Genomic DNA, 21,925 nt, shown 5'->3' with positions numbered 1-21,925 from the left:
GAGTAGAGGGGAAGCCATTGTGCTATTGGGTTACTGGTTTTCATGAAAGTATCACTAAATCATAGAAGTTAATCTTCTAGACTCCAGTACAGAGACAGAGATCAGCTAGAACCTGAACATCTCTATGGTGCATTATATGGAATAAGGGTGGATGTTCACCTTTGGATTGAAAAAAAAACAAATTTTTGAGGAGTTAAATAAAGTTAGAAGGTTCACCTAATACAAGGGACGCTGGTCAATAATACATTGTTATTGAAGGACAGTTCTAGGGGTAGAAGGTGCCATCCTGTAAAAGGGAATTAATGGAAGCAAATATTTAGGAGCTAAGAATCGTTTTAAAATTAATCTAGGAACATTGCCTTTAAAGGAGAAAAAGAAATCGGTGTAATGTTGGATTTGTTTTACAGTGGTGCCAAAAATTAGGAGGGGGCATTTAATTCTGTATTTTAAAGTATGTTGCTGATAAATAGTATCTAATAAATAAGGGTTTTAACTGAACACTTTAATAATCAGACTATTAACTGGAAGTTAATTTTTTTTTAAATAAAGCTATCATTTCCTTGAGAATCATGAAAAGGTAACTCTGGTAGTCTGAACCCAACACCAAATGTGTAACCCTTTGTTTTTAAGAAGCAATATGTTCAGTTGTATAGAGCATAGCAAATTCCAATCTAATAAGTTATGTTGTTCAAGAGAATGCATTATGAAATTTATGCCATTTCTACTTTTGATTGAATATGTACTGTGAATGGACATTAATTTCAAAGATCCAAAATATTTTGAGCCATTTGCTTTGCACTCAGCTTGCATCATTATTATCATTTTAGTGTCGGTTTAGTATATCCAAATTGGTAGCACTAGCTTTCGGAGTGCCGCTCCTTCTTCAGGTGGTTTTGATGAACCACCTGATGAGGGAGCAGTGCTCCAAAAGCTAGTGCTTCCAATTAAACCTGTTGGACTATAACCTGGTGTTGTGTGATTTTTAACTTTGTACACCCCAGTCCAACACCAGCATCTCCATATCATGACTAATTCAGTAATAACCTCTTAAATTTCCTTGGTACTTCTACCTCATGTAATAACATTTCCCATAATGATCTGCTACAGCCTACATTTGCCTGCTCAATCTGTGAAGGTTTGTTAAAGAAATACTCTGTCTTAAAGATGTGGGAGTGGCACACAGGTAGTTGTTTATCATGCATTGTACATAATACCTATAGTGTTAAACACTGCAAACTTTTAATTACCCACTTGACTACACTGAAGTCATCAGTTAAAGTCTGGTGTCCACCATTCATAACAATATTTCTGCTGAAGCAAATATCAATCTGCTTATTGTGGCATTAGAACAAAAGGAAATCATTCAGCCCATCTTATCTGTACTAGCTCTTCCAAAAGATTTATTAAATTTGTCTTCTACCACATAAATTTATGAAATTCTTTGTTTTCAAATTTTGTATCCAATTCATTTTTAAAAGTACTAGTAAATCTGTTTGCCACCATCCTTTCAGGCAACTCATTGTACAAAATAACAAATCTTTGTACCAACCTCACCTCTTTCCATCTGCAAGAAAGGAATACGTTGAACATACAGGAAATACTCAGCAGACCTGCCAGTATCCGTTCAGATCAATGACTTTTCTTCAGGACTAAATTCCAGTCCTGACAAGCTATCAGCAATCTGATAGATCTCCACAGATACTAGACCGATCTGCTGAATATTTCAAGCATATTCTATTTTTTAAACTTTAAATCTGTGTCCTCTGTTCACTTATCCTTTTACCAATGGAATACATTTTTTCTGATTTCCTTTTGTCAATACTCTTTTTATAATTTTGAGTGCCAGTATTAAATTTCCGCTAAAACCCTGCTGTTTAAGGAGAACAATCTCTGTAAATGATTTGTCTGTGTAAATGAAGTCCCTCATTTGGTGAGGGTGTTCATTTTGAAAAGAAACAAAATCATGTCAGAAATATCATCCAAACACCATGTGCTGCCTTTGGACAAAATCTAAATTACAAATGCCATTGTAGCATATATAACTGCCTTTTTTCTGTGTCACATGACCAGGAAGAGATTGGAATTACTAGGTAATGTAGAGACCAGGCTTGTAACAGTGCAGCTCATGGAAAGCAAGTCTGCTATTGAAAAATAAGATGTTCCCTCATGAAGCAACTTGTTTGAAGTAGTATGTTTATGTCTGATGTAAGGGTGATGCAGTCTTTTTTTATTTACTCATTCCTTATGTCATGACATTTCTGTTATTTTATTGCATTATTTTAGCACACAATACTTAGTCTTTGCATTTATCTTCTATCTAATGAAGAACATTTTAGCATTTCCAGTAATTGGAGTTAGTCTATTTACAGTGTGCTTGCAAAAATAAAAGAAGAATCAAGTATGCACCAATATGCCAACTGATCTAATTAAACAGAGTAGAGAGTGTGATTTTCTGTTCTTTGGACACTGTGTCATGCTCGTTGTGGCCAAGACAGCTGGCATCCTGGTGACAAGCAGTGCTATGTTATTACCTCTAATTACAGAACAGCTTCTAAATTAGCAATTAACGCGTATTTCTTTGACAGGAGTAGCTGCAAAGCATTTCTTTTTTATTTTGCTCTTCCTGTTTCATGGGTAGCTGAGTTCTATTAGGAGATGATTATCTGTAAAGTACTCCTCACATCATTTTTCTTTGGAGCAGCTGATTCTGTGCTGGCTATACTGTAATATTTAAGAGTATTGGTAATATGTTTCTAAATTCTGTTTATTGATAAGCCCTTTTTTGTTCACGTTATTGAGTGGATAATGGGTAACCAGTGGATATAGTATATTTTGATATTTGCAACCATATTGCAGAAATAAGGGCTGATGGGGTGCTATATTACTGCAGATTCAGGATTGACCAACAGACAAAAAAAACAGAATAACAGGTAATTTCCAAATTTGTAGTTTTTAACTGGCAAGGTGCTTGGGCCTCAACTGTTCCAATCTGTGTTAACAATTTAGATGAAGGAAGTGGATTTGATGGAGCCAGATTTCTTGATAGAAATTTAGATGAGAAAATATGTCTAGGAGGACACAATAGTTATGTAAAAGGATTTAAACAATTTAAGTAAATGGGCAAAAACATGATAGGTGGGTTATAATTTGGCAAAATGTTGAAGTTATTTACCTTGAAAGGAATAAAAGGAAGGCAGAACTTTTTTAAATGGTAAGAAACTGAGAAACATTGGTATTTAATGGAATCTGGGTGTATATACAAATAATAAAGTTATCCTGTAGATTTAATTAGAAAGGAAAAGGCATTTTAAACTGACTGCAAAGGAGTTGGAGCGTAAGAGTAAAAACATATGGCTACCACTGTATACAGACTTGATGAGACCACAATGGGACTACTATGCACAGTTTTAGTCATCTTATTTAAGGAAGGACCTAGAGGGAACAAAACAAAATACCCAGTACCAACTCCTTGAATGAGAGGATTGGCCAGTGAGGAGAAATTGAGTATCTGGATTAGAGCGGTGCTGGAAAAGCACAGCAGTTCAGGCAGCATTGGAGGAGCAGGGAAATCGACGTTTTAGGCAAAAGCCCTTCATCAGGAAAGAGGCCTCTTTCCTGATGAAGGGCTTTTCTCCAAACCGTCAATTTCCCTGCTCCTCCAATGCTGCCTGAACTGCTGCGCTTTTCCAGCACCACTCTAATCCAGAATCTGGTTTCCAGCATCTGCACTCATTGTTTTTACCAAGGAGAAATTGAGTAGACTAGGCATATATTCTCTACAAATTTTAAAAGTGAGAGTTGATCTCATTGAAATATATGAAATTCTTAAAAGCGTTACATGCATGTGGTAGCCTGAACTAATGGGTACAGGTTCCAGTTTCTCTTTTTTTCACATGGATATTCAATAGAAATCTTTCCATTCTTACTGTCCGTCATTGATGTCTATTGGAAGGATTTGCACATTAACATTCAATCTGTTTGGTAATGTTGTGAGTGCACCTTTGGGACACCACCTACTGTCGGGAAAAGAGAGAATAGAAGACTGTCATTTCAATTTCCAGACTACCTATCAATCAATATAATGGAGCAGGTGTAAGGTTTTCTTCAAGCTTGGCATTATTTAAATATCAAAATCATGGACTTTTGACAGTCAGTGCTATTTAAGTCACAGGAGAAAATATGATAATAACAAAGTGTTGGAGAAAATCAGCAGGTCGAGCAGCATCTGTGGAGAGAAAGCAGAATTAAAGTTTCAGGCCCAGTTCTGAAGAAGAGTCACTGGGCCTGAAAAATTAACTCCGCTTTCTCTCCATAGATACTGCCACACACATTGAGTTTCTCCAGCAATTTATGTTCTTGTTTCAGATTTCCAGTATTTGCAGTTCTTAGTTCGTGTTTTAAAAAATGACAGTACAGGCTAAAAGTATTTTGTTACATTTTTAACTGCATCTTGGTGCCTTTTCGTGAACAAAAACACTGTAATAAGGCATTCACTTTCAACAACATCGTCAACAAAGAAACCAACGGCACACCCATGGGATCTTCGCTATCAGGATTCATAGCAGAAGCAGTAATGCAAAGACTAGAACAAACAGTCCTACCAATCATCCAACCAAAAATCTGGGTCTGCTACGTAGCTGACACCTTTGTCATCACAAAACGAAACAAGATAGAAGAGACATTTAATATCATCAACAACACCCTCACAGGCATAAAGTTCACCAAGGAGGAAGAAACCAACATCAAACTCGCATTCCTGGATGTCACAGTCGAAAGAAAGGACAACGGAGAACTACAAACCTGCATATACAGAAAACTGACAAGCACTGACCAAATACTTAACTACACCAGCAACCATCCCAACACGCAAACAAAGCTGTATCAGAACACTATTCCAACGAGCCACCACACACTGCAGCACAGACAAACTTCGGAAAACAGAGGAGAACTACCTATACAACGGATACTCAAAAAATACAGTGCGCAGATTCCTCAAGAACAAACCATGACAAGCAGACAAAACACAGCCAGAAACCCTAACCACCTTACCATACACCAAAGAAGTTTCAGAAAAGACAGCCAGACTACTAAGACCCCTCAGAATCCTAGTGGCACACAAACCCACCAACACACTCAAAAGACCCAGTACAACCCATGGACAAAACCAACATCATCTACAAAATTCCATGCAAGGACTGCCATAAACACTATGTAGGACAAACAGAAAGAAAGTTAGCCACCAGAATACATGAACACCAGCTAACCATGAAAAGACACGACCCTCTCTCCCTTGTAGTCCTACACACGGATGAAAAAAACCCACCATTTTGACTGGGACAACACATCTATCCTGGGACAGGCTAAACAAGGACATGCCAGAGAATTCCTAGAGGCATGACACTCCAACCACAACGCCATAAACAAACACACCGATCTAGGTGCCATCTATGAACCCCTCAGAAAATGAACAGGAAATAACATCACCACAAACCCCAGGAACCCCACTCAGGAGAAAGGTATAAATAGAAAGCAGGAGACAATAGCTTCGCTTCACTTGGAGGTCACCACTGATGATGTTATCTAGCCAGGTAATGAAACGTCTGGATATCAAACCTCAACAAGCAAACCTACACCCTAAAAGGCATGTAAGTCAATATACAAATGGTCAGTTAAAAATTGCTTTTAAAATGTGGGTCCCAATGATGAATAATTTCAATAAAAACACATGTATACTTTGCAATGCAGCACTGAAATGTGGTATTTAAAGTTGTGAAACACTTCATACTTAACCTTTCAGGATGTTACATATGCCCCAGAAAGCTTCTATTTCCTTCACAAAAACTCATCCTTGGCTGCTTTTTATGCGCTTCTGAAACACCGTGCCACCAGACATAAATGTTGTGTAAGAGCAAACTTGATTTGAAGTGGTCAACCTACCATTGTGGTATGAAGGGAGGAAATGGGCTTTGCATCCTGACTAAGATTAGAAGGTAAGATTAGAAAAAATGGAGTGGGGTTGGAATTGCTGAGAAAAATTTGATTTCCTCCAGAAACAAACAAAACGTATTCACAGCAGGATGTAAATTCAGTCCCTTCCATTTTAATGTAGTATTGCTTCACTGTTTTCAACATTCGTAGCTTTATATGTTAGCTGTCCATACTCTTTAATTATTTCTTATCAAGTCCTCTTAGCCATGTCCACACACCTGCCCACGTTCACCTTTTCTCCTCTCTGTTGACTGCAGTGCTGGTGTCTAGGTCGTTGAATATTAGCAGACCCTTGTACTTTGTTCAAATCTCCATTTCTCCAGTGAGAGAGAGTAAGCAGTTTTATAAACAAGAACAAACTAGGTACATTGGTTTTTGTTTTCCTCCGACCAGTGCTAGCTACTCACTTTCTTTATATGTCCTTCAATCGCAATACATTCAAATATTGTGTAAATGTGTTTGTTCACTTCCTGGCTGTGGTATTCAGTGTTTAATGCAAGTCCTTGTTATTTTGATGGAGTGCCTGATTCCCTTTCTTAGTTCTGACTTCCTAACTTTAACCTTATGCTCCCTGATATTTCAGCTCCTTGCTAGAGGTAATAATTCACCAAGATGACTTTGGAAAATTACATTTGTAAGTTGAAACTTGAATTTTAAAAACAAATCTGTGAAGGCATTTAGCTTTTGTTAAAGGGGGGAAAATGCCTGTGGCTATTAATATGAGGAAGGTCTTAAGCCTAAAATGTTACAGGAACAATTTGAAGACCTTGTTTTTTTTTAAATCATACAAGGCTGGTATGTAGTAGCATGTGTATCATTATCTGAAGATAAGTTGCATTGATTATGATGAATAAATGTGGTCACAACTATTGCTCTGTTTGTTCATTGTAATATCAGATGAAGCAATCTAATGTTTGTCCCAAAACTCATCTCCGTTTACTTTTAGGAAGATTGATAAAATGTATGGAACGCATGATTATCTAGACCAGATCAAGCAGATGTTGTTATGTGTATTGTGCCCGCATATATGAGGCATTGCAAACAAATTCACAAAATGTGAAAGTTTCAGTCTACTTAGCAGAATGACTGACACTACTAAATATGGAAGTATGTCTGTGAGATTTGATTTTGACTCAATTAGTGTTATGTAGGCTATACAGTACCCCACTCAAATTGGAATTCTGTCCCACAGAAAATCGTGCATGTTCAGACTTTGGTGAGTATATTTCTGTTCAAACATACACTGATATTGAGTTATATTACTAGGGTAGAACAGATTGTGCTTTATAATGCAGTTTACATGATGCTGATACTGAGAGGCCAGAATGGAAAATAATTCCAAGTGCTTTTATCCATTATTGCAATGCGTGTAATATTGAACAAAAAAGTGTTTTAATCATTTAAGAACAGTGTAGTTTTATCATAGAAAATAGAATTATAATATTCAGAGAACAGTGGAGAAGAATTATTCTGATTGTTAGGTATAGTGACATAAAAATAACATGTACACAATACAATTCTTCCCAAAATAAGTATTGTTTTATAGCCATGCTTTTTCTACAGTTCTAGCTTAAAGCAAGCATCATTGTAAACATAGTCTGTTTTTGGCTTGGCTGTATGATTAAAAATAAGTGATTTAAATGTGGGATGCTAAGCTTAGATAATGCCAACAGTTGAGTAATATCAGATTGATGTGCAGAGGGATTCCTTGTATTAGTTCAGGAGAGTATTTTGTATCTTCTTCTTAATTGCGTCACATCACCAGCAATCTCCAAAAGAATAGTGATATCTCAAAGCTAATTATACGTTTCGGTTTGACCATGGTTGATTTTAAATTCCCAGTATTCTAATCTTTAAAGCCTTTTCTTCAGTGGAAGAAAATTATTGCTTATGTTGCCACGAGCTATCTTGGCGACTTGCCAGTAACATTTTCTTGACCTTTTGATTAGGTTGGGGAACAAATTGAAGTTTGGCAAATACAGAAAAAAAAATGTATATGTGTTGCAGCTCTGGTTATTTAGACATTTTTTGGTTATGGCTACTAAGGTTGCAAAATAGGTTTCCAGAACAAGGACTAGAAAATATTGTTTTTATGTATTATTGATACTGATATTTAAGTATCATGCAACATTTATTTATTGAGTTCTGCAGTCATTGGGAAGGCCAACAATTACATAATGCAGCTCTTGATAAATTCTGTGATTCAAGCACTACAATTTTAAGAATTAAGTTGAGAATATTTTCCAAGTTGGGTTTGCAATTTCTTATTATCTGTTGGCATACAGGGCAACATACTTTGTTTCTCTGATTATTTCAAATAATAAAGAAGGCATTTGGTATGCTTTCCTTTATTGGTCAGAGCAAAGGCTACAGGAGTTGTGGCTGTACATAACATTGGTTGGGCCACTTTTGGAATATTGTGTGCAATTCCCTCCTAGAGAAAGGATGTTGTGAAACTTGAAAGGGTTCAGAAAAGATTTGGAAGGACATTGTCAGGGTTAGAGTGTTGGTGAGGCTGAATAGGCTGGGGCTGTTTTCCCTGGAGCATCAGAGGCTGAGGGGGTGACCTTATAGAGGTTTATAGAATAAATGGGACAAGATTAATTTGGGATATCTGGTAAGCATGGACAAATTGGACCTAAGGGTCTGTTTTCGTGCTGTACATCTCTATGACTATAACTCAATAATTAGATCTGTTTGAATGCATCCTGTTGATACCAGTCATGTAGATTAGTGTAATTGGCAAACCTTAAAATAGGAGTCGTAAGGTGTTACTTTGAAATCATCTAATAGAGTCATAGAGGTGTACAGCACGGAAACAGATCCTTCGGTCCAACTTGTCCATACTGACCCGATAGCCCAACCTAATCTAGTCCCATTTGCAAGCACTTGGCCCATATCCCTCTAAACCCTTCCTATTCATATACCCATCCAGGCGCTTTTTAAATGTTGCAATTGTACCATCCTCCACCACTTCCTCTGGCAGCTCATTCCATATACGTACCATCCTCCGCATGAAAAAGTTGCCCCTTAGGTCCCTTTTATATGTGTCCCCTCTCACCCTAAACCGATGCCCTCTAGTTCAGGACTCCCCACCCCCACCTCAGGGAAAAGACTTTATCTATTTATCCTATCCATGCCCCTCATGATTTTATAAAACCTCTATAAGGCCACCCCTCAGCCTTCAGCACTCCAGTGAAAACAGCCCCAGCTTATTCAGCCTCTCCCTATAACTCAAATCATCCAACTCTGGTTCATCTGTGTTGTAAAGAATGGCTAAAATTGTTGATAGCTAACTAACTTGCCCTTTTAAGGCCATTTCACAGCCAACCTTCAATAGCATGCATTGGTGTCTTCGCTTAAAGTTGAGGTTATGTTTACAAAGTTGCAACTTCAAGTGAAAAGACTTTCATTGAAATTATTGTTAAAACTAGGGTCTTACACTTGGGAAACAGACACTTCAGTGCAACTCACCCCCACCAACCAGATATCCCCTTCTGACCTAGTCCCATTTGCCAACGTTTGGCCCATATATATGGTCATACACATTTAAAAATGACATTGGGCAAGGTGTGACTTTATGGGGCCTACTAGTTTGGGAGGGAATTTGATTATCTGGTATGCCTGAGATCAAAACAAAAGCAGGCCTAGACATATATAGGTGAAACCATCTAGTGTGTGTTGTTGTATCCCCTGACAGCTGCAGATTAATGCCATGATGGGTGATATAGTGCGCAGAATGCTTTGTGAGTGTAAGTGAATTCATGAATGATGAAGATGTACAATTAATTCTGAGATTAAGGTTCAGTTGTCCTAACACCTTTGAATAAAACATGAACATGAAGCTTACACCCTATTCAGTTCACAAGAAAAATATTTGTAACAGGCATCATTGTAACTAGAAAATCATGATATAGCTAATTTGTTTTGTTTGCCTTAATTCCTCCAAATTATGAAACATTACTTCAAAAGAGCTTAAAAAGGCTACTTTCATTCTCAAATCAACTTATTCATGAGATGGTCTCCTGTATTAATTATTGCATTGCTTGCAAGTTCTATTGAAAAAGCTGGTTATAATTAATTAATTTTGTTCTTTACATTAGGTTGAGCTAATTAAGGGAAATTCACAGAGCGTAGGACTGACTTTTCGCCAAATCCAAGGCAGTGATGGAGATGCAGTACATGTTAGTGTTGAAACTGTGACCCCTAACTCATCAGCCGCAGCTGCTGACCTCCAGAAGGGAGATCGTCTCATCGCAATTGGAGGTGAGGATATATTTGGATTATGCATTTACAGTGAAACCCAGTGATTAAATCCCCCTGTATTTGGGAGTTCTGTACAGATGGTAAACCAAATCCAGACTCACGTGAATCTGGATAGTACAATGGGCTTTTATACCTGCAATTTACCAAATATTGTGTTGCAATAAACTTCATATTTCACTTTGTCAGTCTAGTATATTTAGATAATTTGGATTGAGTGGCCACAATAGTAATGCAATTAACATTCAACCAATTCACTCTGTCTTTCAGGACTAGATCTTGTATCTGTCTGGCTTTCACACAATTCTTCACTTGTACTCTTTAAGCTGATGGTTAATTTCCTCTTAAGTGGTCTTGTAAATCAACCAGTTGCAAAATCAATCATTAAAACTATCCCAAGGATGGATATAAATGGGGCATTGTCAATGTTGCTCTCATCCCCAAAATGAATTCTTATACCTGATATGTCTTTTGCATTTCTATGCTGATGTTAATTTTGTCATGTATATTTCACACCCCACATTTATACATAATCATTCTGTGATGTAGTTACAGTGGCAACTGTGCACTTTTAGTTTGAAGCAGAGCTTCACCAACTCCAAAAGCTACAGATTTTATCCATTTATTTTATTGCTTCTCTGCAATGCGAATTTCCATGTGAAGCCTTGAGAAATCATCTACTTTTGTGTAACGTCTGAAGGATACTAACAGCTTAAGCTTAAAAATCTTGAGCGAACAAAGGCACAGCCAATACATGTTATATTGTGGTGTTTTTTATTAAAGTGACATGCTCTTTAAATTGGCAAGGTGGTCTGTGTTTTCTTAAGCAGAGGAAATGGTATTGACGTAGATGTCCCCAATCTTGCTCACCAATTAGAGATTGTGATGACTCATTTGGTCAAAAATAATATAGGATAGAAAGATAGAATTCTGCGTTTTGCTAGTGTCCTTTTTTTCTATTTTAATCCTATTACTGTGAACATACTCCAATTTGCACAAAATATTAAATATTCATCTCATTTTGATTTATTTATTGGGTCATAAAATCTACATTCTTTTATTTTTAAACTACTTATGGTTTGATTTAATTATCTTCCATTCTTGCAAGTGTTTTATGTCTTGTCTTGTCTGAAGAAACTGACGTTTTCTCATCAATTGGTTATCAGGCATCTTCCTGTACTTCAGTATTTATGTGAGAGTTTTTACAATGAAACTGTTAAGTGACTAAGGAGTATTACAACCAGTCTCAACTATGTCCTTAAATGCTTTCAGCTAATTTGATTATGATAGGTGATCTGTCAAATATGTTCTGTCAAATTAATGTTTTTATTCCTTCTGTTTGCAAGTTCATTTCAAGAAATGCTTTCGGAATATTAGTTGTTTTGCGCTGTTGTTATAAACTCTACTTTTTTTCATGTCAGAGTTAAATAATAACTCTTCCTTGAATTCTCAAACATAAAAAAAAGTTTACAATAAAATGTGTTGAAAGCTCTTTGTTTCAAATTTAGATTGTACATTATTCCAGTGGAAATGTTAGAGAGATTCAGATTGTTGACTAAGTAAATGGATACCCAGTCATTCATCACTCAAACTTGCTTTATAAATATTTGTAGAATAGAAAGTATGCTTCACCTTCTGGCTTTGAACAGATAGGATGGGGAGGTGAAAGAAGCCTGCATTGTAATTATTGCACTTGATAAAAGATAATATTTTATGTGGAAATCAATATACTTCTGTTGGATTGTATTTTAGCCATAATATTGAAGCAAGCCAGGTGTACAGCTATAAATATACACTTTCGAGACATTGCAGCTGTAAGTCAGTTGCCAAAAACTGTGAACTATACACCATCAAGGAGAAAGGCAGAGGGAGGACCTTGTAATCCACCTGACTTTAGTATTGCTTAACATTAATGCAACTGCTTTTAAAGGTTGATTTGCCCTCTGTTTATGTGGTTGTGCTCTGCTGCCAGTGGTTTCAAACAAAACTCTGGTTTGATGTAGAAAATTGTTCTTTTGTTTAAAAAAATAAATGTATGCAGCTCCATTCACCACATTCAATTCAAGTGAATTTCCATTACAATGGGCCTTGTCAGTTTATTGGCCAATATGGGAGTTATTGTGTAGCAGGTGCTACCATAAAAATAAGTGTTCATGAATTTCATTTGCAATTCTGCCTTATTTTCTTCATCTGAGCCTAAATTGAGAGTTCACTCCTCTAAATGACCCTGATTCAGAATCCTGCCTTTCACTTTAAAAACAGAATGATCTTTACATTCATAACTAGAACATTTGTAAATTAGTAATACTTTATAACTTCAATGTCACTGCACCAAATGCAGCTGTAATTTTTTTCCTGTTTGTATGGTGCAACACAACAATGTCATCTATTGCAGCTATAGGTAGTTCTTCAATAACACGATGGTTTGCGTTCTTGTGCAACCCCGCGCTATAGAAAAATCGCGCTTTAGAAACAGTGCTTAAAGTATTGGCAATGTAATCTCAATACAGCCAACAGTGTCCCCAATTTGTTAATCACATTACAGCAAATTCGTAGTTACAAAACGCACACTATAGTAGAATGACTTGGATTGGAATAAACCTTGTTCAAATCAACTGTCCAATTTAAAAAAGAAACAAGTTCTTCTTTTGTATTTTCTGCACTGTTTCCCTATCAACCAAGTACTGGCTGATCTACGTTAGCTCTTGGTCAAATAATGTCTTGATTTTAAAATTCTCATTCTATTTTCAAGTCTCTCTATGGCATTAATCTCTCCCTGTCATCTCCACAACAATGAGGTATGCGCCATCTTCTAATTCCAACCTTTTGTGCAACTCCCACATTTAATTTCTCCACTATGTGTAGCTATGTCTTCTCTTTTCCCTTGGTCCTAAGCTCTGGAATATTCTTCCTACACCTCAATCACATGACCTTTCATCGTTAAGACACATTTTAGAACTTGCTTCTTTGACTAAGCCTTTGGTTTACTGACTTAATATCATACATTAGTGTTATTATTTGCTTTACACTGCTAATGAGGGGTGCCTTAGGAAGTTGTTTCATTGCTTAAAAGATGAACCTGTCCATGCCGACCAGATGTCCCAACACAATAAGTCCCACCTGCCAGCACCTGGCCCATGTCCCTCCAAACCCTTCCTATTCATATGCCCATCCAGATGCCTCTTAATATTGCAATTGTACCAGCCTTCACCATGTTCCCTGGCAGCACATTCCATACCCGTACCACCCTCTGTATGAAAAAGTTGCCCCTTAGGTCTCTTTCCCCTCTTCCCCCTAAACCTATGCCCTCTAGCTCTGGACTCCTTGAGTCCAGGGAAAAGCCTTTGCTTATTTACCCTATCCATGCCCCTCATAATTTTGTAAACCTCTATAATGTCACCCTTCAGTCTCCGACTCTCCAGGGAAAACAGCCCCAGCCTGTTCAGCCTCTCCTTGTAGCTCAAATCCTCCATCTCTGGCAACATCCTTGTAAATCTTTTCTGAACCCTTTCAAGTTTCACAACATCTTTCCGATAGGAAGGAGACCAGAATTGCCGGCAATATTCCAACAATGGCCTAACCAATGTCCTGTACAGCCGCAACATGACCTCCCAACTCCTGTACTCAATACTCTGACCAATAAAGGAAAGCTTACCAAACGCCATCTTCACTATCGTATCTACCTGCGATTCCACTTTCAAGGAACTGTGAGCCTGTACTCCAAGGTCTCTTTGTTCAGCAACACTCCCTAGGACCTTACCATTAAGTGTATAAGTCCTGCTAAGATTTGCTTTCCCGAAATGCAGTACCTTGCATTTATCTGAATTAAACTCCATCTGCCACTTCTCTTGTCGAACACTTTACTGAAGTCTATATAGATCACATCTACCGCTCTGCCCTCATCAATCCTCTTTGTTACTTCTTCAATAAACTCAATCAAGTGTCTGTTTCCATGCTGTACATCTCTATGACTCTGTTTTATTAATTACTATAGTTGAGTCCACTGTTTGTCATAGCGTTATGAATATGAATGACCAGTGGTCAACACCATAGGCTTCTATCCATCTACAGTGTGCTTTGCAGAAAGTGCTGTATGTTTGATGAGCATACATAGCAAAAGGCACAAAATAGGAACAATGGGATGTGAGCTAACAAAGTGCTGATCTCAGCTGCTTTACCATTGTGTGGCAGGTCAGCCATGATTGCATTCTGTTTCAATTGTCCTACAATAGCCAGTTATGTGGCAAGTAAAGTATCAACATTAGCAGGATGTTCTTGTATGATTTCTGGTAGCATAGAATAATATCACTGAGAATTGAAGTCTGCTGCTCATTCATTTAGCCAAAATTAATAGGGAGTCGAGAAAAGTAACTAAATAGTTCAAAGTTTGTGAGAAGATTTGTAGCTCGGGTGCTCGTTGTTGTGGTTCTGTTTGCCGAGCTGGGAATTTGTGTTGCAGACGTTTCGTCCCCTGTCTGGGTGACATCCTCAGTGGTTGGGAGCCTCCTGTGAAGCGTTTCTATGATGTTTCCTCTGGCATTTATAGTCTGCAACACAAATTCCCAACTCGGTGAACAGAATCACAACAATAACTAAATAGCGGTTGAGCTTGCCCATTGGATAAATGTTGTTATGATATTAAACCATACAGACCACATCAGCTCCTGGTCTAGTTAACTGAAGCCAGGATTGTGCTTTGAACAGAAGACTTGGACTGTGCAAAAGAGTGGGGAAATAAAATAAGCAACAGTTTCCTACTCCCAATGTGTTACATCCTGTTGGAAAGCGTACATGTGAAAAAATTAAGATCTTGGTAAACTTTGATGCTAATAAAAATAAAGCACTGAAAACTCAAGTCTGGTAACATCTGTGGAGAGAGAAACAGTTAATGTTGCAAGTCCAATATGGCTCTTTGTTTGAAAAAGAGACAAAAAAACTCAACTGTTTGTTTCACCACAGATGCCACAAAACTCAGTCATGCTGCATGGAATAGACCCTTTGGTCAAATTACTCCATGCTGACCATAATCCCAAACTGAACTGCATTTGGATTATATCCCTCCAAACCTTTCCTTTTCGTATACTTATACAAAGGTCTTTTAAATGTTACAATTGTATCTGCATTCATCACTTGCTCTGGCAGGTCATTCCACTCTGTGTTAAACTGCCTCTCGTGTCTTTTTTAAAACTTTCTCCTGTCACCTTAAAAATATGCCCTCTAGTTTTGTACTCCCCCACCCTGGTGAATAAACCTTTGCTATCCACACCCCTAATAATTGTATAACATCGCTCCTCAACCTCTCAGGTTCCAGTGAAACAAGTCCTAGCCGATCCTGCATATTTGTATAACTCAAGCCCTCCATTCTTGGCTATATCCTGGTAAATCTTTCCTGAACAGTCACCAGTTTAATAATATCCTTCCTGTGGTAGGGTGACCAGAACTGCACACTGTCCTTCAGAAGAGGCCTCACCAATGTCCGATACTAGCTCAGTATGACATCCCAACTCCTATACTCAAAAGGTCTGAGCACTTAAGGCAAGTGTGCTAAGTATCATCTTAACCACCCTGTTTACCTGTAATGCATATTTCAAAGAATTATGAACCTGAACCCCTTGTTTGTTTTACCAAATTGCACTTATCCAAGTTAAACTCCATCTGCCACTCCTCAACCAATTAATCAAGTTCCCTTTGTAACCTTAGATAGATAACCATCTTCACTGTCCACTATACCATCAATTTTGGTGTCGTTGCAAACTTACTAACCATGCTTCTTAATTCTCATCTAAATCGTTTATGCAAATGAGAAAAGTGATCCTAGTACTGATCCATGTGGAACACCACTGGTCACAGGCCTTCAATCTGAAAAGCAATTCTCCACCACCTCCTTCTGTCTATTACCGTCAAGCCAAATTTGTATCCAGTTAGCAAGCTCACCCATGCAGAACCTTGTCAAAGACTTTACTGAAATACATATAAATAACATCTGCCGCTCTGCCCTCTTTTTGGTTACCTCCTCAAAAACATAATCAAGTTTGTGAGACAGGATTTCCCTCGCACAAAATCGTGCTGACTATCCCTAATCAGTCCTTGCAACTCCAAATGCATGTAAATCCTATCTTTCAGAATCATCACCAACTATTAATCCACCACCAATGTCAGGGTCACAGGTCTACAGTTCCAAGCGTCCCCTTATAACCTTTCTTAAATAAAGGCGCAACAATACCATCCTCCCGTCCTCCTGCTGAATTTCTCCAGCACTTCATCTTTGCTTCAGAATTCTACTATCCTTGGCATTTTGCTTTATTTTGTAACAATGTGATACTTCCCAGTGCCTCTGAAAATGTCTGATAGAATTATTGGCTAACACTTGCCTTCTCAGCTCATACAAGGGCATTAATAAGGCACTGCAAGTAGAATGTCACTGTCATAAGACCATAAGACATAGGAGTGGAAGTAAGGCCATTCGGCCCATCGAGTCCACTCCGCCATTCAATCATGGCTGATGGGCATTTCAACTCCTTTCCAGGGTTCTCCCCGTAGCCCTTAATTCCTCGAGACAGCAAGAATCTATCAATCTCGGCCTTGAAGACATTTAGCGTCCCGGCCTCCACTGCACTCCGTGGCAATGAATTCCACAGGCCCACCACCCTCTGGCTGAAGAAATGTCTCCGCATTTCTGTTCTGAATTGACCCCCTCTAATTCTAAGGCTGTGTCCAAGGGTCCTAGTCTCCTTGCCTAACGGAAACAATTTCCTAGGGTCCACCCTTTCCAAGCCATGTAGTATCTTGTACGTCTCTATTAAGTCTCCCCTTAATCTTCTAAACTCCAATGAATATAATCCCAGGATCCTCAGCCGTTCCTCATATGTTAGACCTGCCATTCCAGGGATCATCCATGTGAATCTCTGCTGGACACGCTCCAGTGCCAGTATGTCCTTCCTGAGGTGTGGGGACCAAAACTGTACACAGTACTCCAAATGGGGCCTAACCAGAGCTTTATAAAGTCTCAGTAGCACATCTCTGCTTTTATATTCCAACCGTCTTGAGATAAGAGACAACATCGCTTTCGCTTTCTTAATCACGGACTCAACCTGCATGTTTACCTTTAGAGAATCCTCGACTAGCACTCCCAGATCCCTTTGTACTTTGGCTTTACTAATTTTCTCACAATTTAGAAAGTAGTCTATGCTTTTATTCTTTTTGCCAAAGTGCAAGACCTCGCACTTGCTCATGTTAAATTCCATCAGCCATTTCCTGGACCACTCTTCCAAACTGTCTGGATCCTTCTGTAGCCTCCCCACTTCCTCAGTACTACCTGCCTGTCCACCTAACTTCGTATCATCGGCAAACTTCGCGAGAATGCCCCAGTCCCTTCATCCAGATCATTAATATATAATGTGAACAGCTGTGTCCCCAACACTGAACCCTGCGGGACACCGCTCGTCATCGGCTGCCATTCTGAAAAAGAACATTTTATCCCAACTCTCTGCCTTCTGTTAGACAGCCAATCCTCAATCCATCCCAGCAGCTCACTTCGAACACCATGGGCCCTCACCTTGCTCAGCAGCATCCCGTGTGGCACCTTATCAAAGGCCTTTTGAAAGTCTAGATAGACCACATCCACTGGGTTTCCCTGGTCTAACCTACTTGTCACGTCTTCAAAGAATTCCAACAGGTTTGTCAGGCATGACCTCCCCTTACTAAATCCATGTTGACTTGTTCTAATCAGACTCTGCTCTTCCAAGAATTTAGAAACCTCATCCTTAATGATGGATTCTAGAATTTTACCAACAACCGAGGTTAAGCTAATTGGCCTATAATTTTCCATCTTTTGTCTTGATCCTTTTTTGAACAAGGGGGTTACAACAGCCATCTTCCATTCATCCGGGACCTTTCCTGACTCCAGTGACTCTTGAAAGATCTCAACCAATGCCTCAGCTATTTCCTCAGCCACCTCTCTCAGAACTGTAGGGTGTATCCCATCGGGGCCAGGAGATTTATCAATTTTAAGACTTTTTAACTTTTCTAGCACTATCTCTTTCGTAACGGCAACCATACTCAACTCAGCCCCGTGACTCCCTTTAATTGTTGGGATATTACTCATGTCTTCCACTGTGAAAACTGATGCAAAGTACTTGTTAAGTTCTCCTGCTATTTCCTTCTCTCCTATCACTAGGCTTCCTGCATCAGTTTGAAGTGGCCCAATGTCTACTTTTGCCTGTCGTTTGTTTCTTATGTACTGAAAGAAACTTTTACTATCATTTCTAATATTACTGGCTAGCCTACCTTCATATTTGATCCTCTCATTTCTTATTACACTCTTTGTTATCCTCTGTTTGTTTTTGTATCCATCCCAATCTTCTGATTTCCCATTGTTCTCAGCCACTTTATAGGATCTCTCTTTTTCGTTCATACATTTCCTGACTTCCTTTGTCAGCCATGGTTGTCTAATCCCTCCCCGGATAATCTTTCTTTTCTTGGAGATGAACCTCTGTACAGTGTCCTCAATTATACCCACAAACTCCTGCCATTTTTGCTCTACTGTCTTCCCGGTTAGCCTCTGCTTCCAGTCTATTTTTGTCAGTTCCTCTCTCATGTCCTTATAATTACCTTTATTTAACTATAACACCATTACATCTGATTTTGCCTTCTCTCTTTCAAACTGCAGACTGAACTCTACCATATTATGATCGCTACTTCCTAAGGGTTCCCTTACTTTAAGATCTTTTATAGAGTCTGGTTCATTGCAAAGCACTAGGTCCAGAATAGCCTGCTCCCTTGTGGGCTCCATGACAAGCTGTTCCAAAAAGCCATCCTGTAAGCATTCCATGAATTCCCTTTCTTTGGATCCACTAGCAACATTATTTACCCAGTCCACCTGCATATTGAAGTTTCCCATGATCAATGTGACCTTGCCTTTCTGACATGCCTTCCCTATTTCCCGGTACATGTTGCGTCCCTGGTCCTGACCACTGTTAGGAGGTTGATACACAACTCCAATTATGGTTTTTTTGCCTTTCTGGTTCCTCAATTCCACCCACACAGACTCCACATCATCCGACGCTATGTCATTCAATACCATTGATTTAATTTTGTTCTTAACTAACAAGGCAACCCCACCCCCTCTGCCCACCTCTGTCTTTTCGATAAGTTGAAAAACCATGGAGGTTTAACTGCCAGTCCTGACCGCCCTGTAACCAAGTCTCTGTGATGCCTACCACATCATAATCATTCACTATTATCTGTGCCATTAGTTCATCGGCTTTGTTATGAATGCTACGTGCATTCAGGTAAAGTGCCTTAATGCCAACTTTCTTATCATTAGAGATGTTGGAAGTCATATGATGTCCTAAGTTATCCTTGCTTTATTCTGCATTCTCAGTCTGCCTCAATTTTAAATCCGCCTGGACACATGCTATCCTGCTGCTTATCTTTCCATTTAACGCCATGCTCCCTGTCACTTTCACTTTCCCTTCCCCCCAACTCATAAGTTTAAAGTCCTACTGACCACCCTATTTATCCTCTTCGCTAGAACATTGGTACCTGATCGGTTCATGTGGAGACCGTCCCAACGGTACAGATCCCCCCTGTTCCAAAACTGATGCCAGTGTCCCATGAAGTGGAATCCCTCTTTCCCATACCAATCCCTTAGCCACGTGTTTACTTGCCTAATTTTCTTGTCCCTATGCCAATTGGCACGTGGCTCGGGCAGTAATCCGGAGATTATGACCCTTGAGGACCTGTGCTTCAATTTCCTGCCTAGTGCTTCGTAATCCCCAAACAGGTCCTCCACCCTAGTCTTGCCTATGTTGTTAGTACCAATGTGGACCACAACAACTGGATCCTCCCTCTCCCTGTCCACTTGGGCTTGGTTCCATCATGGTACAGGAACCAGAGTCTTAGCTGTTTGTTTCTTCAACCTTTCCCTAGTTGGAGGACAAAGAAAATTATTAATATATACCCGCATTTAATTTGGTGCTGACCGGGGTCAGAAACCAAAACCACCTCGGTCATGATATCTGATATCACACCAAAAAATGTACTTGCACATGGGTCATCATTATCACAATTTATTTCAGTAGTACACTGGAAATCAAGTCCCGTAACGATTGGAGTCATCACCAAAATTGAAGATTTTAAAGTTAAAGATAAATACACAAAATTTCCAAATTTACCTGATTTTCAGACCCAGGTTAACAGAAAGCATTGTCAAGGTTTCTGTACTTAACTGGAATTTTTATTTTAAATAAATAATTAGACTCTAACTACAGAATCAGTTATAAGCCGTCAGTGTATAACACCACAAATTAAAACACTAATTCCCTTATAAACTCATCCTTGGGCACAGACAGCCATAAATACCCAGACAGACAGAGAAAAAAATAGGTGATGGGCAAAGGAGGGCTGGAAGGCAGTTCAGTGGTTTCTTTTTATGGGTTGCTGAGATGATTCGGAACAATGGTGAAGTGGAAAGCTTCTTTAGCTTGAATCTATGTTTTAATTCATTGTGTACTTCAGATTTTACATTAATGTAGATTTAAATTAAAACATGATTTAAAGATTAAAAATAGCTTAGAACATGGGTTGAAATGTTCTCTGCTTTCATACTAATGACTTAACTCAGTTACTTCTTAAGTAATTAGATCCATTATAGTTATCGTGGGAACTTTATCAAGTTAAAATCAATTAAACACTAAACATTTAAGCTTGAATAGGGCATCAAGTTGAGCAAAGATGAATTAATCTTTGCAGGCAAAATGATTAACCCAATACACTTCAGCATTCTGAACAAGTAAATTGTATTTTAATCCTGCTCCCTTAAAACCTGTTTCCTTGATTTATCAATTATCAACAGGAACAAAAGATTGTTCTACTTTAATTCCTTTTCTTGTAATGGTTTAATTTTTGAAAAAAAAGTGTACTTATAAAAAAAATCTGTAAGCCAGTTATTGGACTCAGCTTTCATCCACAGTAAATAGAGACCAGTTTCTGTTAAAATTTGCAATAACTGACCAAAATGGCACCTCAGCTGTTTGAAAACTTGGCTCAAAGTAAATTTGTAAATTAGCAAAAAATCTAGATACTATTTAAATTAATTGTTATTTGAAGTACTACAGGTGTTCCAAATACAAGACTATCAAGCAAAGGAATGGTTTCAACTTGTGGCAAGTACTAAAAGCTTACAGATAAATGTTTCATGTTGTAAATGGCTGAATCGTTAAAACAAAATCTTGTTCCAAGACTAGTTTCAATTGTTTGAAAGCATTGATGGTATGTAACACGTTAGCAAGATATGATTTCAGTAGCCAGCAATTCCCAAAAGTAAAAGGAGTTTGATTTCTCTTTTTTTAACGAAGGAATATTCTAGGGATATTTGGTTAACTCGGTTGGCTGGTTTGCAATGTGGAATGACGTCAACAGTGCTTTCAATTCCTGTACTATCTAAAGTCAACATGAAGATCCCTTTTTCTCAATGTCATCCCTTGCTTGAGGTGTGGTGACCCACTGGTTAAAGCCACCACCAGTCATCTTTCTCTGATCAGAGAGCAGCACTTTGATCCTCTGGGACTGTGGTGACTACCTTTTATTCATTATTATTTGTAGTCCTTCTATAGTTATTACTGTCATACTTTTTCATTAGTCCTCAGCAAAGGCCTTACCTTTATCCCCTCCA

The 21,925-nt window shown here is 38.5% G+C and overlaps 1 protein-coding gene across 1 annotated transcript in view; it reads left to right on the top strand.

Annotated features, from left to right (window-relative positions):
- pdzd8 (PDZ domain containing 8) overlaps nucleotides 1-21,925 on the top strand; it is a 189,490-nt gene that overhangs the window by 154,314 nt on the left and 13,251 nt on the right. Inside the window, exon 4 of the mRNA XM_060842128.1 lies at nucleotides 10,092-10,254. Within this exon, the coding sequence (XP_060698111.1) occupies nucleotides 10,092-10,254 (163 nt within the window). The remainder of the gene's footprint in view (nucleotides 1-10,091; nucleotides 10,255-21,925) is intronic.

This window comes from Hemiscyllium ocellatum, chromosome 22 (genome assembly GCF_020745735.1).
Source record: "Hemiscyllium ocellatum isolate sHemOce1 chromosome 22, sHemOce1.pat.X.cur, whole genome shotgun sequence".
Taxonomy (NCBI): Eukaryota; Metazoa; Chordata; class Chondrichthyes; order Orectolobiformes; family Hemiscylliidae; genus Hemiscyllium; species Hemiscyllium ocellatum.
This window is presented reverse-complemented; position numbering and strand designations above follow the sequence as displayed.